Here is a 27,960-nt window from a genome sequence, read left to right on the forward strand (position 1 = left end):
ACAAATCTCATATACCTACTTACGTGTAACAATATCACAAAGGGACTATTCTAGCCAAATGCTATATGAAATGTTTTTAAATCACTGACTAACATGCAGGGCTATATGCTTTAATCATTTTTACTGATCTTATTATGTAAATTACAATGTATCTTTCTAATAATTAGAAACAATGACAAATCTCTGATCAATCTACAACGCAATCACAGTCACTGTAGACTCACAAAGAAACACATGATCCTCGTTGTCTTAAAGGATGTATTTATCCATTCTTTCCATTTCTTTTCTGGAGAAAAAAAATTATTTACCATGATAGCCATCTCTAGCACCAGTAAAACATGATGCTACAAACAAGTTAATCTGGTTTTTAAAAAGTAAGGTTACTTCTCTCTGAAAGATCAAATGATGTAAGATGATTAATTTAGAAAAATAAACCTATCTAACACTTGATTTTTTTAACCTACCACTTGGAGTATTTGTTAGAAATAAAGTTCCCAGGGTCCAGAATTACCTAGGCTGTGTATTAAAAATGAATCAGAATAATGAGAATAATTCTGATTAGATAATAAAACCTAGGAAATAAGTTTACTTATGTGAACCACCTTAAGTAAGGCTTAAGCAATTCATATTTGACAACCACTGCTTGTAGTAATTCTTTAAACATAACATTTGTAACAAGTAAAAAAAGTAGAATCTTCTTTTACATTAGTTTAACTTATATTAAACAAATCCTCTTTACACAGCTTTCTAATTTATCCACAGTTCATTCAGACATAGCAGAATCTGTGTTTACCTCTTATTAAAATGGTACCACACAATGATTTGGTGGAGCCAAAGCCTTTTGCTAACTCGAGTAATTAATCATGAAAACAAAGATGAAAGCAAAAAAGCCATATTTATTATGCCTCTGGAGAAAAAAAAAGTTAATTATAAATTTCAGATATAAAATTACTAAGTATGTTTTCCTAAACATTTTGCTGTGCCACACGGCCAAAAATATAACTGGTGACGAACATCCTTTAAGCTAGCTTTCCTATTTTAACTGAGGAGGGTTTTTGCTGTAGCTTTAAACCAAACTTTGCCAAGTTCTGGTAGACCAAAACCAAGAATGTTCACAGAACGCAACAAATCAAGTTGGCCCAACACAGGATTCACATGCTGTGAATAAAACAAAAAACAAAAAACAAAAAAAAAACTGGGGTGTTACCTGAAATTCTCTAGTGAGTCCAAATCATGAAGTAAAAATATCTAGTACCAACTGGAGTAAACTCTGAATTTTGCAAAGGCATGTTAATGGTACTTTCTGAGGAAAACCTACTTTCAACCTTGAATTGGCCTCACCTTCAACCCAAATCACATTACCTGTATAGTATTCTCTTTGTTATTCTTCTGACAAAAGGTAGAAATGGAAAGAAACAGTCTTTTTTTTTTTTTTGAAACAGTCTTTTAAATACTAAATTACTATGTCTTCCAGGAATTGAAAAGGAAAAAAAATAAAAGAAGAAGAAAAACAGATTGAGAGGGAAAAGGCAGGGAGAAAAGATGACAGAGCGACAGGGGCAGGCTGCTCTGATGACAGGGGAAGCTGCAGCCTCAGGCAGGGGTAACAGCAGCCAGCTCTCTCTAAGGCAACCAGGAAAACTGACCAGAAGGAGACTACTGCAAATGCAGAAATCCATGTTCTTGGGAACTCCCAAACGTGACCCAGGGAAAGCAAGCTCTAGACAGATCACCACAATGCACCTCTTCCCACTGTCTCATGGCAGCTCCACACCCACCCCCACATCGACTGACATGAAGACAAACATGAAACACAGGCTTGAAAGGGAAAGGGAATCACAAAAGGTGGTGTGGGTGGGGGAGACAGGTGGAGGAGCAGGTCTGCCCCTAGGCTGGGTGAGCAAGGGTGCTGCAGAGTTGAACATACCATACCTGAGTTTAAGAGACGATTAGAAGTCTATCCAGTCTCCCAAGCAAAGGACCTTCTCCAGCCTTAACAGGTGCTTATCTGCCCCCGGCTTGATGAGGCACCCATGAGGCACTGATTTCATTGTTTATAGCTCAGTTAGAAAGGTCTGAGTTCTTAAAATCTGCTGCTTTGAAACTACCCTCACTGCTCTCTGACACTATCCAAAAAAAAAAAAAAAAAAAAAAAGTGTTCATCTCTCTTCTACATGGTATTTCTTTAACCTAAAGAAGAGAGAGCTCATACTTCCCCCAAATCATTTTCCAGGGTAACAATGATCAGATCCTTCAACTCCAGCACAGTGAAGAGTCAGATATCCCGGAGTATACATTTCAGCTGTTCCAAAAAACTGTCTACTTCAGCTCTCCCAACGACATGTGAGACTTTGGGCAAGTGACAATCTTTGGGAGGCTGTCTTGCCCTCTCTTTCTTTCTTTTTTTCTTCAAGATTTTATTTATTTATTTGATAGACAGAAGGAGAGAGCCAGAAAGCACAAGAGGGTAGAGCGGCGGAGGGAGAGGGAGAAGCAGGCTCCCCAAACCCAGGACTCCAGGATCGTTACCTGATCCAAAGGTAGACACCAAATGACTGAGCCACCCAGGTGCCCCTTGCCTTCTCTTTCTTTACAGGAAGGCTGTTTTGTCAGCATGGGGTTTGGGGGTGTGGCAGGGACAACTCTATGAATCTCCAACCATGGACAAAGCATTGGGCTACATTTGAAGTCTTTCTCCTGGAACTTCCTTGCACAAAGCTTTGGCTCCAGAGACACCATGGCCCCTGTGTCCAAGGTTCCCATGGCCCTGGGCCCTTGACCAGAGAAGCAAATCTAGAGGCTCTGTGGGGGGATGGGCAGCCACAGCTCTGACCACCAGAGCCTATGGCCTATAAACCCAAGTGCCCTGATAAGCTTTGTGGTACATCCTGTGATAAACAGGCTGGCCACAGAATGGGTCAGGAAATTATCCAACCTGTATAACACTGGCTCAAGAGAAAAGTCCATTCTGTTCCCAACTAAAGTCCAACCAACTGGTATTTGGAATACCTACCATACAAAACTTTGATTAGGAGTTTCTCTTTTAAAAGAATCCACAGACATGGCTATTTTTACCTTTAATAAACATTAAAGGGCAGTATGATAAATGCTGCTGTGGAATACATACATCATTTATCTCATTCTGCCACATTGTTTAATAAATCTCAAATTTATTCATGAAAGAATAACGTGAAGAGCAGTATTTAGCATTGTCAGATTTCAAGGAGTCAATTTTCTCTCCAATAATACTTCATTTCCCACAAGTCCACAGGATTTAGATTCACTTATACTGAAACAAAATAGCAGAGTTACATAGGCTGCTCAAGAATGCAATCTGACTGGTAGCAGCCTCTAAGAATGCCTCCCATTCCCTTGACTATAGACTAACTAGACTGAATGATTCTTTTTTTTAAAGATTTTTTTTTTTTTATTCATTTGAGAGAGAAAGAGACACAGAGAGCATGAGCAGGGGGAGAGGCATAGGGAAAGGGGGAAGCAGGCTCCCCGCTGAGCAGGGAGCCTGACACAGGGCTCGATCCCAGGACCTGGACGTCATTACCTGAGCCAAAGGCAAATGCTTAACCATCTGAGCCACCCAGGCTCAGATGATTCTTTTCAAAGAAAATATGGCAAGAGTGATGGAGTCAGGAGCTGCCCTGTGGAGAGGCCCACATGGCAAGAAGCGAGGGAGGCCTCCAACTAACAACCTGCAAAGAGCTGAGACCCTCAGTCCAACAACCCTCAGGAATTGAATACTGCCCCAATCCACACAGGTGAATTGGAAGGCTCCCCAGTAGAACCTTCCACCACAACCCTGATCAACACTCAACACTCTGCAGCCTAGCTGAGAGAACTTGAACTAGAGGCATGCAGCCAAAGCATGTCCAGATTCCTGGCCCATAGCAACTATGAGATAACAATATATTTGCTCTTTTAAATCCCTACACTTTGGGGTAATTCACAAAGTTATAGATAACAAATATACTGACCAATCCAATTTTCTCTACTATTCCTAATTCCCAGCCATCTCTCCATATCCTCCCCCAAGGTATCTAGCTAACATATACCATCCCAATGGTATTGATGAGCCAGCTGCTAAGAGATTTGCCATACCAAGAGAAGTGATCTAATCAGAAGCATTCAGCCAGTCAGCAATTCTTTACTAAGCCCCTACTGTGCACCAAGGTAGAAACCAAATCTCTTAATTTAGGAAACAGTTCACTCTATACTAAGATTTGGTCACATAAACTGAACGCCTCACTCTAAACATATAACTCAAATACCTACCTAATCAAGTATGAACTTCCTCCATCTCCTTATTCATCTAATTTTTGCTACTGCAAACGTCTTTATGTCCTCTTCTCCCATCTCCAAATTAATATACCTATATACTTGCTCCCACTCTCTCTACCTGCTCTCCCTGATTCCAGTCTTGTTATCTTGAATCCACTCCTACCAGTACCGCCTAAGTATTTCTGAAATGAAAATCTGATCATGTCACTCTCCTACTTAAAATTTAAGCTCAATGGCTTGACATTGTCCTCGGACTAACATCCAAGTTGTCGTAGCCAGTTTACAAGGATCACTGACTAGACCCATATTCACCTCTCTGGCTTCAGCCCACACTCCCCTCTGCACTCCATGCTTTAGCCCCTATATTGTTTTCTTTTAACTTTCCGTTTCTCCTTCATCTCTTAGCCTTCAAATATTCCATTCCTGCATGAAATATGTTTCCCCGAGCCAATCTTTTAATTACCTAACTTAAGCTTCTGGCCTCAGCTTCATCTTAATCTTCTCCATAATGCCTAAACCAGTTCAGTGCCAACTGCACAACCAGGGCCCCCATAGCAAATGAGACTCTACTCTAGAATAGTTATTCTTCAGTTGTGAGGATTTCTCACTGGCAATATGATCTATGAAGACAGGGACCATGTGGATTCTGTTCAATGCTAAACCATAGTGCCTTCTGCAGACAAAACATCTGCTGTATGAAAAAATAAGTGAAGTCTTCCTAGATACACATCATAATCTGTTCCCTTTCTCAAGTCTTCAAACCCTGTCCTCAGTACTTAAACATTTACATAAGCTCAGGTCTTCCCATCCTGCTTCCCCCTACTTTCCACTAAACAAGCATTTTCATGTGATCTCTGATTTACTACCCAATTTGAGGCTATCTGACCAGTCAAAACAAAACCTGCCTTGGAGTAGCTGTCACGGACCTCCTACTTACAAAGGAAGTTCTCCTTCCACGTATTAGCCCATTTCAACACTTCTCTCGCTAATCATCATTTTTCATTCATTTATTCATTCATTCATTCATTCATTCATTCATAAAGGCCTCACTTCACTCATATGATCTCCTTTCAATTTCCTGCTCCTATTTCTCCACTTGCCCTAAGCTGTTATATTTCATCCATGGCTACCTTCTCTTCAGCTTCCATAAATTCTCCTTGAGTGGCCATCTAAACTTTCCATGGTGTCAACCTCGACTGCCTATTCAAAACTGGGGAATGAAAAGGGTAAACAGTCTCATGGGAAACTTTTCACTTGGGCTTCCTCTATATTTTGATTTAACCCCTATCATCCCACGTTTAAGAGTAACTGACTCAGTGAGTCATTTCTGCTTGCAGGCGTTCGGTTTTATCATTCAGGTGTGTTGGGAGAGAAATAGGTAAGTACCATTCACCTACATGCTAAAGACAGCTAAATCTCTCTCCTGTTAGACATTTCTCCTGGGCTCCAGTCCTTATTTCTACCTTCCTACCTACTGACAAGTTCTTCCTGGATATCCCACAGGCATCCTAACTCAATTTCTCTAAAACCAAAATAGCTCCCTCAAAGCACATGCCTTTCTAATATTCCCTACAACCAGCCGGTTGTCTAAGCTAGAATACTAGCATCATCTTAAAGCTTCTCCCTTTCCTTCATGTTACTTTTCACATCCTCTCAACTCTGCTCAAACCCAACTATGACCTTGATCAGGTTCTAATCTTCTGAGTTAGTGAAATAATTTCCTATCTGGTCTCCCTGCCACTGGTTCTGCCCTCTATCACCATGCTCCATGCTAAAAGAAATGCTTTAAAACAAAGGATTGCATCATTCCCCCTTTCAAAACTTCTGATTTTCCCTGCTACTCCCAGGACAAAAATTTGAGCATGGAATGAGTGACCAGCAAAGGAAGGCCCAGAGGAAAGGAACGGTCTACACGATGGCCTGAATAAAAAGAACCCCTGAAAGGAGCCACAAAGGTCAGAGAACTTGGTGAGGAAAAAACTAAAGGACCTTTGAAACAAAAGCAAACTGTAAGAGCTCAAAAAAATACCCCACAACCAGGCTTACCCAGCCAGGGCCAGGTGGCTAAAGTACTATGATAAGAAAGCTGCAGGGCAACCTGCCACCTTATGAACTAGCCAAGAGAAACCCAGGCAAAATGTCCAGGGACTCTCAGCAAGGACCTAACTAAGCCACCATCTCCCATAAAACCTACCCTTACTCATATACCCACACACCCTGACCACCCATTAGCTACACCAGTACCACTGGAGCACAAACTGCCTAGAGGCCCAAATAACAAAGCACTTGCCAGGTAATTTCTTAAAGAGCCCATAGGAATCCAGACCAAAGTGCCCCAACCAGATTCCACCTCTACTCAAAGAATAAAACAGCCTGTCAGCACATCTAGGAAAGGTCAGAACCTCTAGTGAGTCACACAGTGAAACCCCGCTCCCAATGGAGTTGTACAGTCTTTTCCACAATACTACCCCAATGATCATAGGCACATTGACTTTTTCTTAATCATAGCCAGTTTTGGTAAATCTATGTAAGTCGAGACAAGCTTCTCCCTGCCAGGAGTTTTCGGGACCTCAACTCCGAAAAAATAGGCTGGGCAAGGGAACCCCAAGACTTTTTCTCAACCTGGCTGATATGCCATCCCACACTCTCAATGGTAGACAGCTGGAAATGCTCCTATTTTCCATTAAGTCCCTTTGACCATACTGTCCTATTGCTTATTCCAGATAAATCTTATCCATCCTCAATGGCCCGCTCCAATCACCAGCTCCCGCTGGAAATAAATCCTTAACCAGCCTTCACTAATGCATGCCTTCCAAGGACTGGCTACAGCTCTTTTCTGGTGCTCATCCCATTAGCATGAAGGAAGTAACTGTGTCTTAGTCATCTATTTTCTGTGCCTCAAACAATGTCTAGCTTATCTGAGATACTCCATTTGTGTTTGCTGAATGAACTCATAAGTCAGCTCATCTTGTCCTATGATGCTATAGCAGGGAAATCTCAGTATGTTGTACTGGAAGTTACACTGGAAACTAAACACTAAATGGAATTCCATTCTCAATCCAACCAAGTCAAGATCTTGGTGAAAAACTGCACTCATCTTTTTTGCCATCATGCACAAAAGTAAAATGAGAACAAGAAAGCCATTAGTTAGTTAACTGCTCCTGACTCTACCAGGTGGGCTAGGGAAAAATTTATCTTCCTATGGGAGTGGGTGTCTGCAGACCAGTTTCCCTTGGTACTAAAGTTCATAATATAGTCTATTCCTGTGTTTCCTGCATGAATTAGAAATTTCAAGGAAAATGTTTCAAATTATTCTTAAAACAATGAGCTTTGAGTTTGATGGAACTCACTGTAGAGTAACATCCAAATAGCAACACCCAAATAGTCAAATAGTTAAATGTGAGAGAACATTGGAAACTAAACAGATTATGCTGTCTACAACTGTGTGGTACTATCTGCTCAGAGGGGAGGGAAGGAGGGAAGGAGAAACAGGTGAAGGAGGCTAAGGAAGAGGAACTAAAAATGAGAAAAGAACTGCCTGGGGGAAGGTGCATGACAAAAATAGGTCTGTGGATAGAAAATGTAGGAAAATAAATTTAATGTCTATACAACAGGTTGATGTGGATAGGGATAATATGGACTTTTTAACAGAAGACACTTGAAACATTTATTTAGGATCAATAAAAAGTGCTCTCTTACACCACATAAATTTTAGTCACCAGAAAATTTTGCCCGAAGATGTAATTCAGGCTAAAATATGAACTATTTCAAGAAGTTTCTCTGTACATTTAATGTAAGCTAAAGAACCGAATTAGTTTGGGATACATCTTAGTAAGAAATCTGCAACAAAACGGGAAGTATATACAAAGCATTTCTGTAGCACACCAACGTACCATGGTTAGCCTGAAAATCAACTTGTACAGATTTTTGCACCGTGAGCTGAACTAGCCATGTTTTTCACAAACTATCATTTTTACTTTAAAGAACTGACAAACTTGGTTATTTAGACTCCTGCATTTGACCTACATTTTCCCCTAAAATGAACAAAGTGAGCCTGACACTAAAAAAAAAAAAAAAAAAAAAAAAAAAAAAAAAAAGCTGACAGTATTTGTCGCCAATGATAAAATTTGAGCTTTCAAGCAAACGTGATTTTTGGAAAACTGCTTCCCAAAACTTAAAAGAGAAACAAGGAGACTTTTTTCCTGCTAAATAACACTGGTTTTGGGAAACAGCTACAGTTTAACAAACCGATAGCACTCTATAAGTTTTGGTTTTCATTCTCCCTACTGGCTTTAATCAATTTTTTTAAGTCATAAATTATAAGACCCACAAAAAACAATAGTTTAAACGGTGTCAACCTAATCGTCTCTAAGAAAACTGCCAAATTTTTATGACCTATCAAGTGATTATTCTACGGTAACCATTAAACGTATCCATAAGTGAGACAGACGTATTAGTATTTCACATCAATTGAATTTTAAGAATCTACAGCTAATCTATCAACCTACCAAGAAAAAAAAAAAAAAAAGGATGGCTATCAAGTAACAACTAGAATTCGGATTTCCTTTGGATAACTTTTTGAGTAACATAACTTCAACAAAGTCATTCAAAATACCAAGAACGTTAACATTGTTGCCTAAATGCAAAAACCCTTTTTCTCTAAAACCTCTCCAAGTTAAATGTCTGATTAAACAGTATCACCCAAAGATTTCCAACCTTTAGAGAGCTACATGACTAAGTAAAAACTGCTGTAGAATAAAGAGTTAATTTTTTAGACTGCCAAAATGGCAGAGGACTTTAAGAAAAGCCAGCCAAATATATTGGCTAACTACTCTCAAATCCGCTGAGCTACCACTGTCATTTTTTCTAACAGGCTTCCAGGGGTTTTTATCCAGCCTAAAGAAAAAAACTGCGTCAAAGGAAAATAATATCTCAAAATATTCACACTTCTTCAAACTTTAACCTCAAACTTCTATTTTGGAATACATCAAAGGTTTCAACAATTTATGTCTTCTCCAGCATCATTCTCTTAGTTTATACATCTGACTTGAATCCAAAAATTTAATCAAGAAAAGTCACACAGAATAAAAATTCTGTTTTAGAAAACAGAACATCTCCAGGGGGTTTGTTTCTTCCTTCTTCCCTGCAATTCATTACAATAACCTATTACCCCACAAGACAATGCTCTGATACCAATTCCATCTCAAAATTCTGCAGGTGTTTTTCACTGTGTAAGAGGCCATACATCTTTGGCTGACCCAGGGAGAAATGGCCCTGGCTCAAAAGACAGTATACTAGAGCCTAGAAAGAAATAATAGGAGATACACACTATCCCTAAATTAACCTTAAACTTATACTTTACATTAAATATGTTAACCATAAATATTCAAATATGCACCATAAATATTTAACATTAAATACATAATAATCAGGGAAAACTCAGAAAAAGTTTTGGAGGTACGACGTGTTTTAACATTCGTATGAAGTTCTCCTATTTTTTGATTCATTAGAATGCCCCACTGGTACCTTTTCAACCGGAGGGGAATAACTGGAATATTTAATAAGCATATTTGGCCCAAAATGTGATTAAAAGGTTAAAAATTAAGCTACGGGTGGCGCAGGGGTTTGGCGCCTGCCTTTGGCCCAGGGCGCGATCCTGGAGCCCCGGGATCGAATCCCACGTCGGGCTCCCGGTACATGGAGCCTGCTTCTCCCTCTGCCTGTGTCTCTGCCTCTCTCTCTCTCTCTCTCTCTCTCTCTGTGATTATCATAAATAAATAAAAATTAAAAAAAAAATTAAGCTACAAACTGGCCTGTCACCCTAGTCGTTGTTTGATCTCAGAAGTTATCCCAACAGGTAGCAGAGTCTACCTACCCTTGAGAGGCGGGCTAAATGGTGAAGCCTTGTTTTCATAAGAAGACCCAAGGCCCCCAGATTCCTGAACGGTGGCACAAATGCTCACCGACCTCATTCTAAAGAAGTGACCTAGAACGCGACAGCGCGCACACGTTCTTGGGCTCGACCACATTCCCTGGTGCTGGCTTCTCCATCACGTTTCCGGACCGGTCAGTTACACCTGAGGATGTCTGATCACGACTACGATCAGAGCGCCGAGTGGAAGCTCGAAGCCTCGGCGCCAGCTGAATCAACGGGGCACGAGCCCTCCAGGCAGCGACCAGGGCACCCGGGGTCACCACGCCTAACCGTGTCGCGCCCACCCGAGGCGGCCTTTTAAGTCACGGAAACCGGCACAGACGAGACTCACGCCGCCAAGCCGTGCCCCGGGCAGCTCCTCGACCCGCCCGCGAATGTCACTTCAAAGGAAACGCTTCCCGCCCGCCCCGCGCGTCCCCTGCAGCCCCGCGCGCGGCATCCTGCCTCCCTGCGGCGTGACCGCGGAGGCGAGGGTGTGTCCGGTGCTTACCGATGCCCGGGGCCACATAGACGAAGTAGAGGCAGGACGACGAGAGGGAGAAGAAGAAGATGAAGGCGAGGAGGGAGCGATTGGAGACCCGCATCATCCGCTTGAGCACCGGCATCTTCCTCCTCCCGGCCGGCAGCTCGGGCTGCGCTCTCAGGCCGGCCCGGGGGGCACCATCCAGGCCCTCGGCTTGCGGGAACGCGCCCGGACCCCCGAGGCTGCAACCGGGGCCGCGCGGGGAGCACCTAGGGCCAGGGCCGGAGCGGGAGGGCGGAGAGGGGAGGGAGCGGACGGAATGAATGGGAGGCCGGAGAGCCGGGGGAGGGGAGCGGAGGGGAGGGGAGGGGAGGGGAGGGGAGGCGCGGGAGGAGCGAGGAGGGGGCGGGGAGGCGAGGCCGGGGGCGCACGCGGGGCCGGGGCCGGGGCCGGGGCCGCAGGACCGGAGGAGGCCCAGGAGGGCGAGGACGCGCCTGCGGCCCGCCCGGCAGCGGCGGGAGGGGGCTGCAGGTGGGGAGCGGCGCGGCGCGGCGCGGCGGCCCGCGGCCGGCCCGGGCTCCCCCGCGTCCTCGGGAGGCCGCCCGCCCGCGCCTGGAGGCCTGCGCCGCCGCCTGCTGCGGGCCGCGGCGTCTCGTGCCTGCGCGGGGCTAGCGTGGGCGCCGGGGCCGCAGTCGGCGCGCGCGGCGCGCGGGGGCCCGCGGGGGCCCTGGGGGCCGAGGAGCCGAGCGCGGGCGGGCGCGCAGCCTCCTGCTCATGCCGCGCCGGGCCCCGGCGCCCCGCGGCGGCCGCGGGGGCAGAGCGCGGGCGAGGGCGGCGCCCCGGCTGGCGGCGAGCGCGCCCCGACCCCGGCTCCCGCCACCGCCCGCTGCCCGGCCGGCCGCAGGCGCAGGGGCGGCAGCCGCAGCCACATTACCGCCGCCGGCCCGGGCGGCGCCGCCCCCACTCCGCCCCCGGACGCCGGGCGCCGCGCGCTGCGGGCCGAGCCGGGGCAGCCCGAGGAGGCGGGGGAGCCCGGGCGCCGTCGGAGCCGCGCCCGGGCCGCGGGAGGGGGCGGGCCTGGAAGCGCGCGGAAAACCGGGACCGGCGGGCGCGCCCGGAGACCCCGCGGGGCCCCGCGCTCGCCCTGCACCCTGCAGGCGGCGCTGCCTCGGCCCCCGCGACACCCGGAGGCCCCCGCCCCCGCTCCCCTCCCGGCGCCCCAATCACCGCGCCTCCCGATTGGCCGGCGCCGCGCCGAGCAACCTGCCCCCCTCCCCCCGCGCCGCGACCTGGGCCGCCGCCTGCGTCACCGCCCGGGACCCCGGGACCCCGGCTCCCCCGGCTCCCGCGGCTCCCCGGGCTGAGGGTCATGCGGTGCAGCGCCTCGGCTACGCGCCCCCCACCCCCGCCCCCGCCGGGGATCGCTAACGAAGGGCGAGGTACCTGGAGGGGGAAGGGGATCTCGAGGAGGGGACCTCGGACGGTGTAATTCCCTCCCGAAATACCCGCTCCGGGAACAGGGTTTTTCTTCCGCCCCGGATGAATGAGACCTTCCATCCCGCACTTCTCATAGAGACATGCTGTCGGGTTGTGTGTCCCTTGTAACAGGACGTGCCTTCCCGTCTGAAGGTGAGCACCGGGTAGTCCTATGGCAGCTCCATCCATGGGGGGGGGGGGGGGACACTTCTGTGCAGCCAATTGGCCGTTGAGCACTGCAGCACCAACCAGCACATTGTTTTAATACCCCTCCTAGGCCGTGGACTCGCCTTTGTTCAAAAACTGCTTCTTCCTGCTAGCAAAATAGTCCAGAGCCTTAGCTGTCTCTCAGTTTTCCCACGTGTGTGTGAAGGTGTCTCAATCTTGTAGGAAGTGGCTAGATGCCCCCTACCGCCATTTCTTGCTCAGGATTTCCAGATGCAGTGGAATGGACCCATCATCACTTGATTGCCAGCAAGTTTGGTACCTTCTTAGCAAGACACCCGTGCCTTCGATGGTCCCTTAAATAGTAATATGCTACATGGAGCCCGAAACACCTGAATTTATAACTGACTAAGGCCTTTCATTAACTGCGAGATTCCTGGCAAACTACTACCCTCTCTGCAAGCCCCCCTCCTTGGCCCTCAAATGATGGGTGAGATACCACCTTGCAAGGCTGTGGGGTTAAACGGGGTCACTATGTAAAACGCCAGGCGCTCTGTCTGGCACATAAGAGATTCCCTCGTATGTGGGAATGTCAGACAGTTGCCTGAGTGGAATTGCCAAGTTCAAATTCATTTTTTTTTTAATATACATTTTGGTTTTTTGGAATTCTCCGGCTGATTGGATATTTAATGTGAAAGGAAATGACAGTATTCTGTAATATTTTTGATGCTTGAGGGGGAATGTGAAATACAAATGGAGCAACATTAAACAAAAATAAAAGTCACTTTTAAAAAATACCAATGCAAACAAAAGAAATCCATGAATGGTGAGGAGATAAAGAACTTCCTTCCCAGACCCTGCTGACTTTTCATCTCTCTATTCCCACAAGTTCAACGTTGTTGTTTACAAAGCTACCACCACCATGCTGGTTTAGCAATGGCCAGGTCTCAGGCAACCTTGGCGTTGTATAAGGAAAGTTTATTATTAAGCTATTCCCAACATCATAGAAATTGATTATTAATCTTATTTTAAGAAATCTGACGTCTACGTATAGGTGTGCCTGGCTAGCATAGACGACTGCCACCCGTATCTCTCTCAAGTTGACCACCTTACTTGTTAAAACTCATAGTTGCTAAGAGAGTAAATCTTACAAGGTCACATCACAAGAAAAAAAATTTACAATTATGCATGGTGACAGATGGTAACCAGATTTATTGTGGTCATTATTTTGTAATGTATACAAATATTGAATCATGCTGTACACCTGAAACTAATGTAAGATTTTATGTCAACTCTATCTCAATAAAAAAAAAGAAATCAATTATAGAAAAAAAAATTCAAATTAAAAAAAAAAGAAAAAAAGACTGGTTTGTTCTAAAAAGAAAGACTAGTTGGTTCTCTCCTGGAGTAAAGCAGTGTGTACCAGAAAACCAGCTTGGTTGGTGCACCCAAATAGCACTTTTATCACCGGTCACAAAAGCAGCCAAGCCCCTAGAGCCAGAGAGCCTGGGGTGGAATCCCAATCACTCTCTGATCAAATGACCTCAAAGATTACTTAAGCTACCTGGGCCTCCATTTCCTCATCAACTAAAGATAATCATACTACCTGCTAGTGTTGTAAGGATTAAATTAAATGAGTTAATTCCTCTAAAGAATTTAGGGGAGCCTGGTACCTAGTAAGCACAATTCAAATATTTGTTCATTTTTTTAACCTCTCTTTTTTAAATTTTTTTATTTTAAATTCAACTAGCCAACATATAGTACATCATTAGCTTCAGATTTAGTGCTCAATAATTTTTCAGTTGTGTGTAACACCCAGTGCTTATCACATCATGTGCCCTCCTTAATGCCCATTACCTAGTTATGCCATTCCCCCACTCACCACCCCTCTAGCAACCCTCAGTTTGTTTCCCAAAGTTAAGAGTCTCTCATGGTTTGTCTCCTTCTCATTTCTGCCCATTCAGTTTTCCTTCCCTTCCCCTATGGTCCTGTGAACTGTTTCTTATATTCCACATAAGAGTGAAACCATATGATAATTGTCTTTCTCCGACTGACTTACTTCACTCTTTAATCTCTCTTTTAGATCACACTCTGCCAACAGGAAAGGGTGATGCTGGTCTCCTGTTTAAAAACCGAATTCCCTACAGAGTCAGCCATGAAGTCTCCAGCAGTCTGAAGGATGCCTCAGGAGCTCAGCTCATTTGTAAAGCCAAAATCCATGAAATACTGAAAGGTCCAGAAATGCTAACCAAACCTTTTCAAGCCCAGATTAGCAACTGATACTTCCTCAGGAGCCAGGTAAAGTCCACAGCAGAGGAATGACCTTGCAGAAAGTTTAATTTTATAATAACAAAGCTAAGCTCTAGAATATCAAGGAAACTTTAAACTTAAAGTAATCGCACGAAACTGACAAAACAGTAAGACACAAGTGAATTCCATTTAGCTTCTTTGTTCTATATTTTTTACCACCATGTAGTCCTTTCATTATTTTCTGAGAGCCCTCATGCCCTTAAATATTTGGGTATCAGACTAAGTTACATTATAACTAATGGTTTTCTATTGATATTAATCAGAAACATATTACTGAGATTGTGATGACAACAACAAAAAATGTACTTGTTTGATCAGGTGGATGGACATTTTACTTGGTTCATGCTGAGTGAGGATAAACGATATCCATTAAGTGTACTGGATTTTGCTCGCAACCTCAGTAGCATTCAAGTCAGTAAGGTTTTTTTTTCTATAAATTGGGGGTGGGGTGAAGGAATGAAAGAAAGCACATTGAGTCTCACTTTTATGGTTAGTTAGGGTTCAGACCTCCATATTACAATCACTGATTAAACATAGTAATTTTATATATTTAAATACAGGTTCTCAGCACCTGAGATTCAGTTAAAGAAAATTGTTGGGTTGATGAATTATGCTTGGACAGTTGAATTATTTTACTTACATAATTGGAATGTAGATTCTATAAGAGTTAGACATTGGGATTATCTGTAAAATGGAGTATATATTCTAAAATATTGTGTCACAAAAACTTTTTTTCTTTGAGCCCAACATGGGGTTTGACCTCACCCCCTGGGCTAATATTAAGAGTCAGATGCTTAACTTACTGAGCCCCCCAGGTGACCTTAGAAACTCCCCTTAAGTAAAGCCCATTTCCCACTGATTTCCATGATAAATGTAGTCAGAGTTCTGATGAGAAAAAAAAAAAAAAAAACAATAGTCCCTATATCTTAGGTTATATTAAAGAAACTTTAAAATAAATGTCTTTCATTTGAGAGCAAACAATCCCTTTAAAGCCAGACTTTAATAATTGTATACATATGAAATAATACAAACTTTATGATAATATTGTATTGTAGTTACAATTTAAAAAGAAAACCACTGGAGAGATAAGACTCCCTACTTTAGCAGTTGACCTAAATTTCATACTCCTCTCAAATTGCCTTAACCCTTGATTCCTAAATCCAAAATCATTCTTTCCCATGGTAAGAATGCCCTGTAGCATTTTCAAGTATTCAAACCACCTTCCTATCATTTTCACAATATCCCTTTGGCATACATTTAGCAAGTATTATTATGTCACTAGGGATGAGGAAACTACACTGAGTCGGGTACAATATGTGGCCTGAGGTCACATGGTAATTAGGTAGCAGAGCTGGGGTAAGAGAGCTAAAATGTTAGCAGCCTTTCAGTGTCCTTTCCATAACCCACACCAGCTCCTGTCTTCCCAGGGACTATGTGGCCTATCAGAGCAAATGTTTTATTTAGTGTATTTTCCAAATTTTTTGTAGATGTAAATAGGTGCTATCCATCTTTCAAACCACCTTTACTGATTTTGTCTCAGACATCTGTGTCACGAAGTATATCAGTTATACCACGTGGTACATGTTAAGGCACATCTATCTAGTTCAAGCAATTGATAAGTCATAATGAAAAAGTAATAGATTGTGTTTGCTTTGTCCATTCTTTTTCTCAGCATAATGTTGGTGTCTTCAACAGATTGCTAGTTTTGCCTGAAAGAGATTCTGAGCTGCCAGGCCTTGCCCCTGACTAGCCCCTAGACTGCCTGGGAAAAAGAAACCTGCCCATGCAGATGGAGTTAGAATCTGTTCAGAAAACCAGAGGTTTGGAGGTTGGGAAACAGACGATGAAAAGCAAAGACAGGAAATTGAAAAAGCAGCTAAGTCCAATACAAGGTAGTGAGTGCCTTGTGCCTTCCATGGAAAGGGATGTGACCTAAGTGCCTACCAGGGTAAATGTAGGGGGCTTTCTCTTCCTGCTTGAGGCTTCCATCACCCAGGTCCCATGCACTAGCACCACCCCCCACAAGCTGAGGAAAATCAGAGTATCAGCACACATATAAACCAGATGCATAGGATACACGGGCATTTTACATACCAGCTGAGCAACCCAGCCCTAGAGAGAGTCCTTAAACACAGCCACTAAACAAACAAAACAGTAGCCACATCCCCAGAGCTGTCTTGAATTCCTAGCAGCAGTTAGTCCTGGGTAACTCTGAGAAATACCTTTCTTACTGATTCACACATCCATGCTAAAAAGAAGGAAAAAAAAGAAAACCACTCCTATTATTTGACACAGTTCAAAGGATTCTGCTTATTGGAATCAAGATAGCCCATCCTCAGTCATTTAATTTTTAAAAAATCATTTCCTGAACATGATTCTGTTTTGATGATATACAGTAGTCATCCAGAACCTCATACAAAAACAAGGCAATAAATAATTATTGAATGAATGAATCAACACACCCTTAACCTTTTGCATAATTACATATATTCCTTTGAGTAGCATAACATGGAACACAAGTTAGTTCACCTTAACTTAGCCAGAGCATTTTATCAAAAGAGCTATCTTCATAGGTGAATGAGTCATAAAAGTAGAAGATAAAATGCATAGATAAAAGCTAGTGTACTATTAAAGTGTTCTATCATATCAAGAATCTTATACCTATGGCAGCCAAAAGCAATAAAAAAAAAAGAGAATTTAAAAATACAGAATAACCTTTAATGAAGGACATTAGTAGGAAATTTTCTATCCATTTTTTAAAATCCTGGTTAACATCATAAGGCTCATAGGTTTTTCTCCATCTATTCTTTTAGTGACTAAATCACCTGGGGTGGGGGGGTGGGGAAGGGACTAGTTTTAGAGTTTAAATGGCTAAATGTTGAAGTGAGAAAGAAGATTCAGGTAAATTTGATAAAGGATTTCAGTGCTTCTGTGTCTAAAAAGAGAATTTTGGAATACCAACATCCTGACTTAAACTAAAATTCACAAGTTCATAATCACTGGAAGGATTTAAGTCACTGTAACCAGGGATATAAAGTTTAAATATGTCAGAGTTAACCAAAGGAAATATAGAAGCCAGTCTTTTCAGCCTAAAAGTACAAATAATACCAATTCACCATGACTAGTAAGGAATGCCCCAGAAATGTAAGAACCTAGCGTCATTGAGCAAATTATTAGCATAATCCAACATATTAGGCCAAAGAAAAAAATTTAGTATCTTATTTTCAAGCAGGTGATTGTACAAATATACTACAATTTCATTACCTATCCTATTATTTGTGAATGAACACTGCTTTTCAATTGATCTACTTTCAAATAAAACTAGTATAATGTACACATTATAAACTAGTATAAAATACACAAATCTTTGCATTTCTTTGACTATATGCCTACTAGTCAAAATTCTTGGCTTCATGATATAGGCATGCTGAGATTTCAGAAATAATATAATGGTAGCCAATTCCCCAAAATTGTTTTACCAACTCACACTCCCACCAGTAACGTTTGAGATTTCAAGTTCCTTATGTTTTCGCCAACACTTGGTGTAATCAACCCTATTAATATTAGCATTTCAGGTAGAATATAATAGTGTTGCATTTTGGCTTTAATTTCCACTTTCCTAAGGACTATCAGGATTAAGCAATTTTTGAAATGCATTGGCATACAGCATCTCCTCTGGAGGCTAGAAAAACATTTGATACAATCAAGCAATTTCTGATGTTAAAACTTTACATAAAATAGGGTAAGAGGATATGTTGTTGTTGTTATTTTAATAGACTCCATGCCCAGTGTAGAGCCCAGTATGGGAGTTGAACTCAGGACCCCAAGATCAAAACCTGAGCTGAGATCAAGAGTTGGAAACAACCAACTGAACCACTCAGATGCCCCTGTTCTTATTTTTTAAAGACCAGGAGGCATCAGTATGATTAATGTAGAATCATCCTCATTCAAATCATGAAAAAGATATGGACAGGCAAGAATTAGGCAATGCACTTGGATGAGAACATGAAGAGGTAAAAATAGTGAAAAGAAAGGGAGAAAAATTATTGCTATTTATAGGTTTGTGACTACCACAAAAAAGCATTAACTGGAAAACCTGTTAGATCAAATAGGGGAGATCAATAAAGAGCCAATAAAAATAATATAGGCACACTTACCCAGTTCAGCATGGAGATACATTCTTAGGAATCAGAGCTCTAGCTGAACCTAGTCCTACAGTTCCTAATGGGGAAGTATTTTAAATATTGTACTGAAGCAATTTCTTAATCCCCTCAGCTTTTAGCAAAGTTTAAGGTTACTTCAAAATGTCAAAAAGACTTCTGCCAATCTCCTAATTTTCTTTATTTTCTGCTTCCTCAGGCATTTCCTTGAAAGCATAAGTTACCAGAAAATTTGTCTTCTAATATAACATAGCTTCTGATCCTCCTTGTCCCTTTGTTGTAGGTAAAGCAGTGTGGCACCATAACTTTGGAAATCGATTTATGTCAAAATTATTTACCAGAACCCAAAATGCGGGAGAAGCTAGGCAGAGAAAAACCACACACATCATAGAACCACTCATCTCAGGATGAATGGGACATTGCCCACTGGTTATGTTTGGTAGCAGTGTACTCCACTAGTGCCTCATGGGTTGAACATATGATGGCACGCAGAGCACACAGAAAAATGCTACAGACTGTATGATTCCAATTATATTACATTCTGGAAAAGGCCAACTATGAAGACAGTAAAAAGACCAGTAGTTGCGAGGGATTCGGAGAGGGGAGGGGATGAATACGCAGAGCACAGAGGATTTTTAGGGCAGTGAAAATACTCAATATGATGCTATAGTGATACATACATGTCCAAACTCATAGAATATGCAACACCAAGAGCAAACTTTAATGTAAAAACTATGGACTTTGGGTAATAATGATGTCTCAAATGTAGGTGTATCAATGTAACAAATGTACCACTGGGATGGAAGAGGCTCTGCAGGTTGGGACAGGGGTATATGGGGAAATCTCTGTACCTTCCCTCCAACTTTTCTGTGAACCTCTTCTAAACAATTAAGTAAATAAATAAACAAAAGGGATTCCTGGGTGGCTCGGTCAGTTAAGTATCTGACTCTTGGCTTCAGCTCAGGTCAGGATCCCAGGGTCCTGAGACTAGGCTGCCTCAGGCTCCGCACCGTGTGTGGAGCCTGCTTCGAATTCTCTTTTTCCCTCTGCCCCTTCCTTCTTGCTCTTTCTCTCTCTCTCTCAAAAAATAAAATTTAAAACTTAATTAATTAAGTAAACAAAAAAACAAAGCTTTTAAAAGAAGGGCTAATTTGAAAAGGAGCACAACTCCTATTGAAAATCAAGTGTTTTATTAAGATAAATTTGCTTTCAGAAAAATGGAGACCAAAAAGGCTTGAGAGATGGAAAGGATAGAGGAACTCAGTATCATGAAGATGTGGATTCTCCCTGACTGTGACCATGAATGTTGGAGAATGACCACATTAGAGAGTTACAATCACTTATCCCCAAAATAGATGGATGGAGACGGGACACTCAACAGTAAATGTGCTTCCAAAGCAAAAGAAAACTCCTTAACTATAATGTAACAATATTAATTATCACTGCCCATTACGTTTCCAGTATTCTTCATCTGACAAGGCATGAAAAATATGGTTATTGCCAAGGTGAGAAAAAAAAGATCCATCTATACTTAAATAAAGGAAGTCTTTCCTTCAGGAAGAGGTAAGGTAAAGAGGAAGTATTTCTAGACTAGTTGGCTAAAACATCTGAGGTGGAAAGGGTCAGCACTCATAAACAAGACTTGCCTTCTAAGTGGAAGCATTATTGCTTACACTAAGCAATACCCCTTCCCTTACCCTTGGAGCACAGATGTTCCAAAGAAGACTGTACACCTTTGACCACACCATCCTCCTCAGAATTATGGTATACTGGACGGGGAATGATTGCTCAGTCTCTTCCAGGCTCTACTGTGGGTTGGGAGAGCCAGTGTACTAAGGAGAGGACATGAAGTGACTTCAGCTAGAGATGTTAGCTATACGATCTTCACCCCTGGTCAAATTGAAAAGCATCTGTAGGACTTTTGTTCACACAGATAATTTGCAGCAACAGGCAATTATTACTGAGTTATAGTTGGTTTTGTTTCTGGTCCTGTTGTAAGTTTTCTTAGAATAACTTCAATAAAACATTTCCCTATTTTTGCCGTATGATAGAAATAGCTTAACCTGGGCAGCCCGGTGGCTCAGCGGTTTAGCGCCACCTTCAGCCTGGGGCCTGATCCTGGAGACCCGGGATCAAGTCCCACGTCGAGCTCCCTGCATGGAGCCTGCTTCTTCCTCTGCCTGTGTCTCTGCCTCCCTCTCTCTCTCTCTCTCTGTGTCTCTCATAAATAAATAAATAAATAAATAATCTTTAAAGAATGGAAAAGATTGTCATTTAAAAAAAAAAAATAGCTTAACCTAAAATCCCACTTTATCAAAACAGTAAAATGCCTCTAACGTGAAACTGATAATACAAAACAACAAATATATTTTGCCCCACCACATGTGACATACCAGTCACCCCCAAACCCCATATCTCTTGGGGGTTTTTTTAAGATTTTTTAATTTTTATTTATTCATGAGAGACACACACAGAGAGAGAGAGAGAAAGGCAGAGACACAGGCAGAGGGAGAAGTAGGCTCCATGTAAGGAGTCTGATGTGGGACTCGATCCCAGGACTCCAGGATCACGCCCTGGGCTGAAGGTGGCGCTAAACTGCTGAGCCACCCAGGGATCCCCCCCGCCCCCATATCTCTTTAAACCGTTATCAGTAGAATAATTTTTCCAATATGAATTGCATTGTGATTAATAATGACACTTAATTTTAAACATCCTTGATTGAGTTCTGGGTGGGTCTGCTTGTAAAATAACATTAAAATCTCTTGGGAAAATAAAATAATAAAATAAAATAAATAAAATAAAATAAATAAAATAGTAAAATTAAATAAAATAAAAAAATAAAATAAATCTCTTGGGAGCCTTTCTTGTGTATCAAGAACCATGCTGTACAGTGGAGAGGGAATGCTGATCCGTTGAAATATAAGTCTCATTAAAATATTGAGACTTTTTTCCTATCTTTAGGAAGGATCTTTCTGGCAAGCCCTTCTCCACGCCCACAGAGCAAGGGGCTAAGACAATCAAAGTATACGTGTAGCAGGAGGTAACTTGTTATTAAAGGCAAGGCTGGCAAAAGGCGGTTTCCAGTTTAAACCAACGAAGTAAAAATAGCCCTGCCACCTCTTCTCCCTGAAATCAACTGAAAATAACAAGGAGTACGGATAAAGCTTCCATAATGCAAGAAAATACCTAAAATCGTGAACAATGATATATGAAGAAAGCCTGGGCATGTTGGCCTTCTGTCAGGGAGAATGGTGTAAGCAAATCCCTACTCGGGCCATGGGGCCAGAGGTCTGAGTGCCCAGTTACCTCTGTGGTGGGACCCCTGAGCAGCAAAACAGTCCCCTCTGCTGGAGGAAGGAGAGGTGGTATCCAGACTGCCTCCGGACCTTCTCTCACCTTGGTGACCTTGTGGCAGGGGCAGTATTCAGGCCCACCACTTCTCTAAGAAGCAGACTATCAGTGTATCATGTGAAAGCAACACCCAGGATGACCTGAAGCCCTGAGCTGCCAATTTGTTTAAGTTGAAGGTTGTGAAAGCTAAGTCAAAGGTAAACATCCTGGAAAATTGTATCATATGGAGAGTCACGAAAAACCAGTGCAACTTCTAACTTGGATTAGAATTATGCCACCAGGTGAAGTGGTAAAACAGCTTTCCTAGGTGATGTCATGTAATGTAGCTGCTCCTCAGGTTGGGGGAGGGAGGGGCACTCCCTGGTCCTTACCCCCTCCCAGGCTGGGAACAACTTCATTCCAAACAGAAGTAGCCAAGAATAGGCCCCCATAAACCACAAGAAAAACAAGAGGGAAAAGAACATGACGTAAGAAAGGTAAATAACAACCACATACCAGAGAGATTATACCATAAATGAAGTCAATATAGATTTTTTTAATTCCAAAGAATTTTTCTTTAAAGGTTCTATTTATTTATGAGAAACAGAGAGGGGGGCGGGCAGAGACACAGGCAGAGGGAGAAGCAGGTTCCATGCAGGGAGCCAGACATGGGACTCAATCCCGGGTCTCCAAGATCACGCCCTGGGCCAAAGGCGGCACTAAACTGCTGAGCCACCCGGGCTGCCCTAATTCCAAAGAATTTTTATACACACACATTTTATACACACACATTTATCTGGGATATATATATATATATATAGAGAGAGAGAGAGAGAGAGAGAGAGAGGGAGAGATACAAGGGCTGAGGAAAGCAGATGCAAAATAAGCTGGCAGAGCTCAGGAGAAAATGAAAGAGAAGAAGAATACCATCACAAAAATCATATCCATATGGAGGGCAGAAATAAAAGAATAACAGATATTGCTGAAAACACAGAGATGTGAGATAACACACTTGAAAAAACTGAGCAGAGTGAAATTATAAAGGAAAAACTAGATAGGAAAGATGGGCAACAGAATTCATCACATGCATGCTTGGTACTGCTGAAGAAGAAAATAGGATAAATGCAACAGAAAAAATTCAAAAACATAATTGAACAAACCAAAAAGAAAGAATATCTCTATTCATTCTAAATTTTTTTGGCTTTCTTTATTGCAAGTCTTGCATTTTGATTAATCAAGTTTTATTTCATTGCTTTTCCCCCTTTACTGTTTTCTATATTCTATTTCTATTATTTTATTGATTACCTTCAAATTTTCAACATACATATTAAATTTTTTTATTATTTTCAGTAATTCTAAAATTATAAGTGTCTCTTTCTCAAAGATCTAGAATAATGTAACTTCTCTCCAAACAGCCTACTATAACATGCCATGCCTACCATTTTATTTTCATTGCTTTAAACCCTATCAAATGTCTTCTTAAAATTATTGTTGCTGCTGCCTTTAGGAGTAATACATGTATATATCTTCTGAGATGTTTTGCCCATTTCTCTTCTTACCATGGCTTCTTGCATCAGTTTCCTCTAAGACCATGTTCCTTCTTACTTAAGTGTATATCCTTAAGGTCTTATAGTAAGAGTCTGTGATATTAAACTGTTGATCACTGTGTGTATAAATGTGTCTTTATTTTGCCTTAGTACTAAATGATAGCTAGCTTGGCATAGATTTATAGATTGACGGTGATTCTTCCTTCAGTCTTTGAAGGTTTTGTGTTACTACCTTATGGTATCTATGGTTCCTATTTGATTGATTTTCATTCTTTAGTAGATAATTTTCCCTCCATCACTATTATAATTTTCTCTCTTTGGGGATGTTCTGTGGTTTCATTATTATGTGTTTGAAATATATGTTCTTATTTATACTGTTAGGGATTCAATATGTGATGTCCTTCTTAAGTTCTGAAAAATTTGCAGTAATTAGTTCCCTGAATATTCTACTTCTCTGTTCTCTCCATATTCTACAGGAAGTCTGTTTGGCATATGTTGGATCTTCCCATTCCCCCTGCCTGTCTTTTAATTTGTCATTCAGTTTGCCATCTCTTCATCTGAGTCTGCTTCATTCTGAGTTAGAACCTCAGCTTATATTCAATTCTGTTATGACGTTGCTTTTCTGTTCTTCTTTTTGATCTTTTCAATGTGTTTACAATGAAAGGGATGCTTCTGTCTGGTGAGCTCAGTCTACCATCTTACAGGTGGTTAAAGCTTAAGTCAACATGTTCAAAGTGCATGCCATGTCCCAGAAGAAAAATTAATAAAAACTAATCAACATTGATCAATATACTCAGTTAACAGCAAAAAAGAAAGAGTCTTCTGGATATTCAAGCAAAAAAGGTCAAATCATCACAACAGGGAAAAAATTAACTGGCTCCAGACTTCTCCACAGGAGTGTTGAATTCTACAGTAATTCTCAGAAGTCACCAGGGGAAAGAATGTCATGCAATAATTTTATACCCATAGAAACTGTTGCTTAGAATAAAGGCAACAAATACTTTCAAATGTGGAAGAAGTTAAAAAGTATACTTCCCATGAGCTCCTTCTTGAAAAATCTGCTGTACAGTGAACTTCAGTTAGCAAAGAGCTGAATGAAGAAATGATGGTGGAGGAATATGTGATTATTGAATCAGTAAAGACAACTACAACTAATCAATTCAGCTGCCAAAACAATAGAGCAAGTAGAAATTCAGATTTAAACACAAATGAGGGGGATCCCTGGGTGGCGCAGCGGTTTGGCGCCTGCCTTTGGCCCAGGGCGTGATCCTGTAGACCTGGGATCGAATCCCACGTCGGGCTCCTGGTGCATGGAGCCTGCTTCTCCCTCTGCCTATGTCTCTGCCCCTCTCTCTCTCTGTGTGTGACTATCATAAATAAATTAAAAAATTAAAAAAAAAAACACAAATGAGTATGGAAATTCCAAATATGTATATAGAATATATAGATTATATATACAATTATATATATATATATATATATATATATATATATATACACGCACACACACACATACAAGTGGCATTTTGGGGGTGCCTGGCTGGCTCAGTCAGTAAAAAATCTTGATTTGGGGATTATAAATTTGAGCCCTAATTGGGTGTAGAGACTACTCAAAAATAAAATCTTTTTTTAAAATGGCATTTTTTTGAAGTCATGGGAAGTAGGCAAATTAGTCATTAAATGGAGAAGGGACAATACTAACATCTGGAAGGAACTAGGTCTACTTAACTTTTTATGCTGAAAATTTCCAAAGTTTGAAGCATAAAAGCATACAAAGTAAAAACTGTAAAAATATTAGAGGAAAAGAAGGCAAATCTTTCAGTTGTCTGAAAATGGAGAAGATCTTTCTAACAAAGACATTTTTAAAAACGATTGGGAAGTGTTACTAAACAAATACAACTTTCTTCATTGGAAATGTTCCATAGGCAAAGTTAAAGTCAATGACAATCTGAAAACAAGTATTTGAAATGTGTGAAAGAGACAAAGAATTAGTTTCCTTAATATATAATAAAAGCACTTACATATCAATAAGAGATGGGAAAAGGCAGCTTCCTGGGAAAAAATAATTTTAAATAAATACAAAGTTGTTAAATGCATGCTCACAATTTTTAAGATGCAAATTATAATGGCAATGAGATACCATCTTTCACTTATAGATTTGGTAAAGAATTAACTATATGGGCAAGATACTATCAGAGGCAGTACAAACTAATACAAACCTCTAAGGGGGCAATTGTCGGCATTTACTAATATTTTAAGTGCCATGGGCTTTGGTAGAGCAATTGCTATTCTTAAGAAAATTACTCTGCAGTTCTACTTGTATATCTGTGCAAAGATATAAGCACAGGGGTATGTGTGTGCATCAGTGTCAGAAACAGGAGATAACCTAACTGCCACCATTAAGAGACAGGTATAGCAGTGTACCTGCTGTATTACAGCAGTGTGATTGAATACTCTGCTTCTAAAGGCCTAAGGTAGATTTCATGTGAATTGATACATCCTGGCATCTAGGCTCCAGAAAAGTGCGTAAATGCTGGTCCCATTTACATCTTTAGGATTCTATCAGGTCACACTCAAACTGGATAATCTGAGAAGATTTCAAAGGAGGCTGTTTATAAATTTAGGAGGGTGTGGTGGAGAAACCTCTAGAGATAATGCAAGGCTTTATAGCCACAAATAGACCTGAGGAGATGGGATAAAGTTACAGTTATCAGAACAGGGATGAGAGGGTAGTTGGGACCCCAAACGGGACCCTAGGAAGCCAGGCCAAGCCCACCTCCCTGCCATCACTTAGATCTTCCAACATGAAGCCAGAGGTGAGCAAGTCTGGGGATTAATCCATAATGGAGCTCTGAGCAGGGAAAGAAAGGTAGAGAGTTGATCTGGAGAGGGAAATGGGAGATATAAGAAAAGTGGGAGTATACTTGAACTTATGTACTCAAGAATCTGGCATGAGGGGTCTTTGAGAAAGAGAGCCATGGGAATGAGAGTCTTTTGCAGTGTGAGGTGGAAAGAAATGGTATGTCTTCTGCATTCTTTATGTTACTGTTGAAAGTTTTGTAACCTTATGCATGTATTATTCTTTCAATTTAAAAACTAGCTGGTGGGGATCCCTGGGTGGCGCAGCAGTTTAGCGCCTGCCTTTGGCCCAGGGCGCGATCCTGGAGACCCTGGATCGAATCCCACATCGGGCTCCCGGTGCATGGAGCCTGCTTCTCCCTCTGCCTGTGTCTCTGCCTCTCTCTCTCTCTCTCTCTCTCTCTGTGTGTGTGTGTGTGTGTGTGTGACTATCATAAGTAAATAAAAATTAAAAAAAAAAAAGATTAAAAATAAATAAATAAAAACTAGCTGGTGACAATTTCTTTTAGGGAGAGTACTCTTGTTTAGCAAGCATCTTGGTAGGTCTTGCTGGCTGAAGAAAGAGAGGTCTGGGAGGCAAAGAAGAGAGAAAAAGAAACGGTTAAGAATAACTTGAAGAGAGTAAGGGAACCCAGGAATGAATAGAAAATGGGAAGAGTGAACAACTTTTTTCAAGTAAGCTCTATCTCCAACGTATGTGTCAAACTCACAACTCTGAAATCAAGAGTGCTTGCTTTGCTAACTCAGCCAGCCAGGCGCCCCAAAGAAGTGAAGAAGTTAAGGAGAGCTACAATGGGCACAGAAAATGCTGGATGGCTAAGACCTAAGGAGAAAAAAAGAACCAGAATGACACAGAACTCTAAGAAAAAGCTCTCTAATACCCAGTTTTGTATTATCCCAATCTTTCAGAAAGCCAGCTATATTCACTTGTACTTATGGTGTGTGGTTAGGGCGAGTGGGAGAGATTAAAAGGATAGGACTCTGCTTCCTGTTTGGGCTATTTTAGGACTGAGAATAAAGAAGAATTACAGTTAGCCAGACACATACAAAAAAAAATGTATTTCATCCTAAACCAGAAATTGGGACAGAATCTGACTTGGGAAAACATAAGCCCCTAGAAAGTCTTCAGCAACATAGGAGGGATGCTGATTTTCACCATATTTGAGGTCGGAGACCAAGCCGGTTTTAAGAAAAGAGTGAGCCTAAACAGCTAGAGCCCTGAGGATGCCTGGGGAGCTGTGTGATATATATAGAACTCAAGGGGAAGCAAATAAATATATTCAAGGACAATTCTGACTCAGGTATTCCGCAGATGTCTAAGAATTCAGATGAAGAAATATGTAAAGCTCGGAGCTCAAGTACTTTGCATTGGCTTTTTTTTCGTATCAAAAGGGTTAAGAGGTTTAAATATTATTCTGGAAA

The 27,960-nt window shown here is 41.8% G+C and overlaps 1 protein-coding gene and 1 long non-coding RNA gene across 3 annotated transcripts in view; one reads left to right on the plus strand and one right to left on the minus strand.

Moving 5' to 3' along the window:
* Positions 1-12,362, minus strand: part of B4GALT6 (beta-1,4-galactosyltransferase 6) — a 69,400-nt gene extending 57,038 nt beyond the window's left edge. Inside the window, exons 1-2 of one of the 2 annotated variants that reach the window (XM_025996920.2) lie at positions 12,135-12,362; positions 10,719-10,960 (exon numbers count right to left, since the gene is read on the minus strand). In XM_025996920.2, the coding sequence (XP_025852705.2) occupies positions 10,719-10,960; positions 12,135-12,262 (370 nt within the window). In that variant the 5' untranslated portion in view covers positions 12,263-12,362. Of the gene's footprint in view, positions 1-10,718; positions 11,300-12,134 lie in introns of those variants that run through there. The other variant, XM_072732132.1, reaches the window with a different exon arrangement.
* The window catches only part of LOC140594945 (uncharacterized), a 44,009-nt gene continuing 28,234 nt past the window's right edge, over positions 12,186-27,960 (plus strand). Inside the window, exons 1-2 of the long non-coding RNA XR_011996215.1 lie at positions 12,186-12,320; positions 14,416-14,630. This is a non-coding gene — a long non-coding RNA (uncharacterized lncRNA). The remainder of the gene's footprint in view (positions 12,321-14,415; positions 14,631-27,960) is intronic.

The sequence above is a fragment of the Vulpes vulpes genome, chromosome 13, assembly GCF_048418805.1.
Source record: "Vulpes vulpes isolate BD-2025 chromosome 13, VulVul3, whole genome shotgun sequence".
NCBI classification, from domain to species: domain Eukaryota; kingdom Metazoa; phylum Chordata; class Mammalia; order Carnivora; family Canidae; genus Vulpes; species Vulpes vulpes.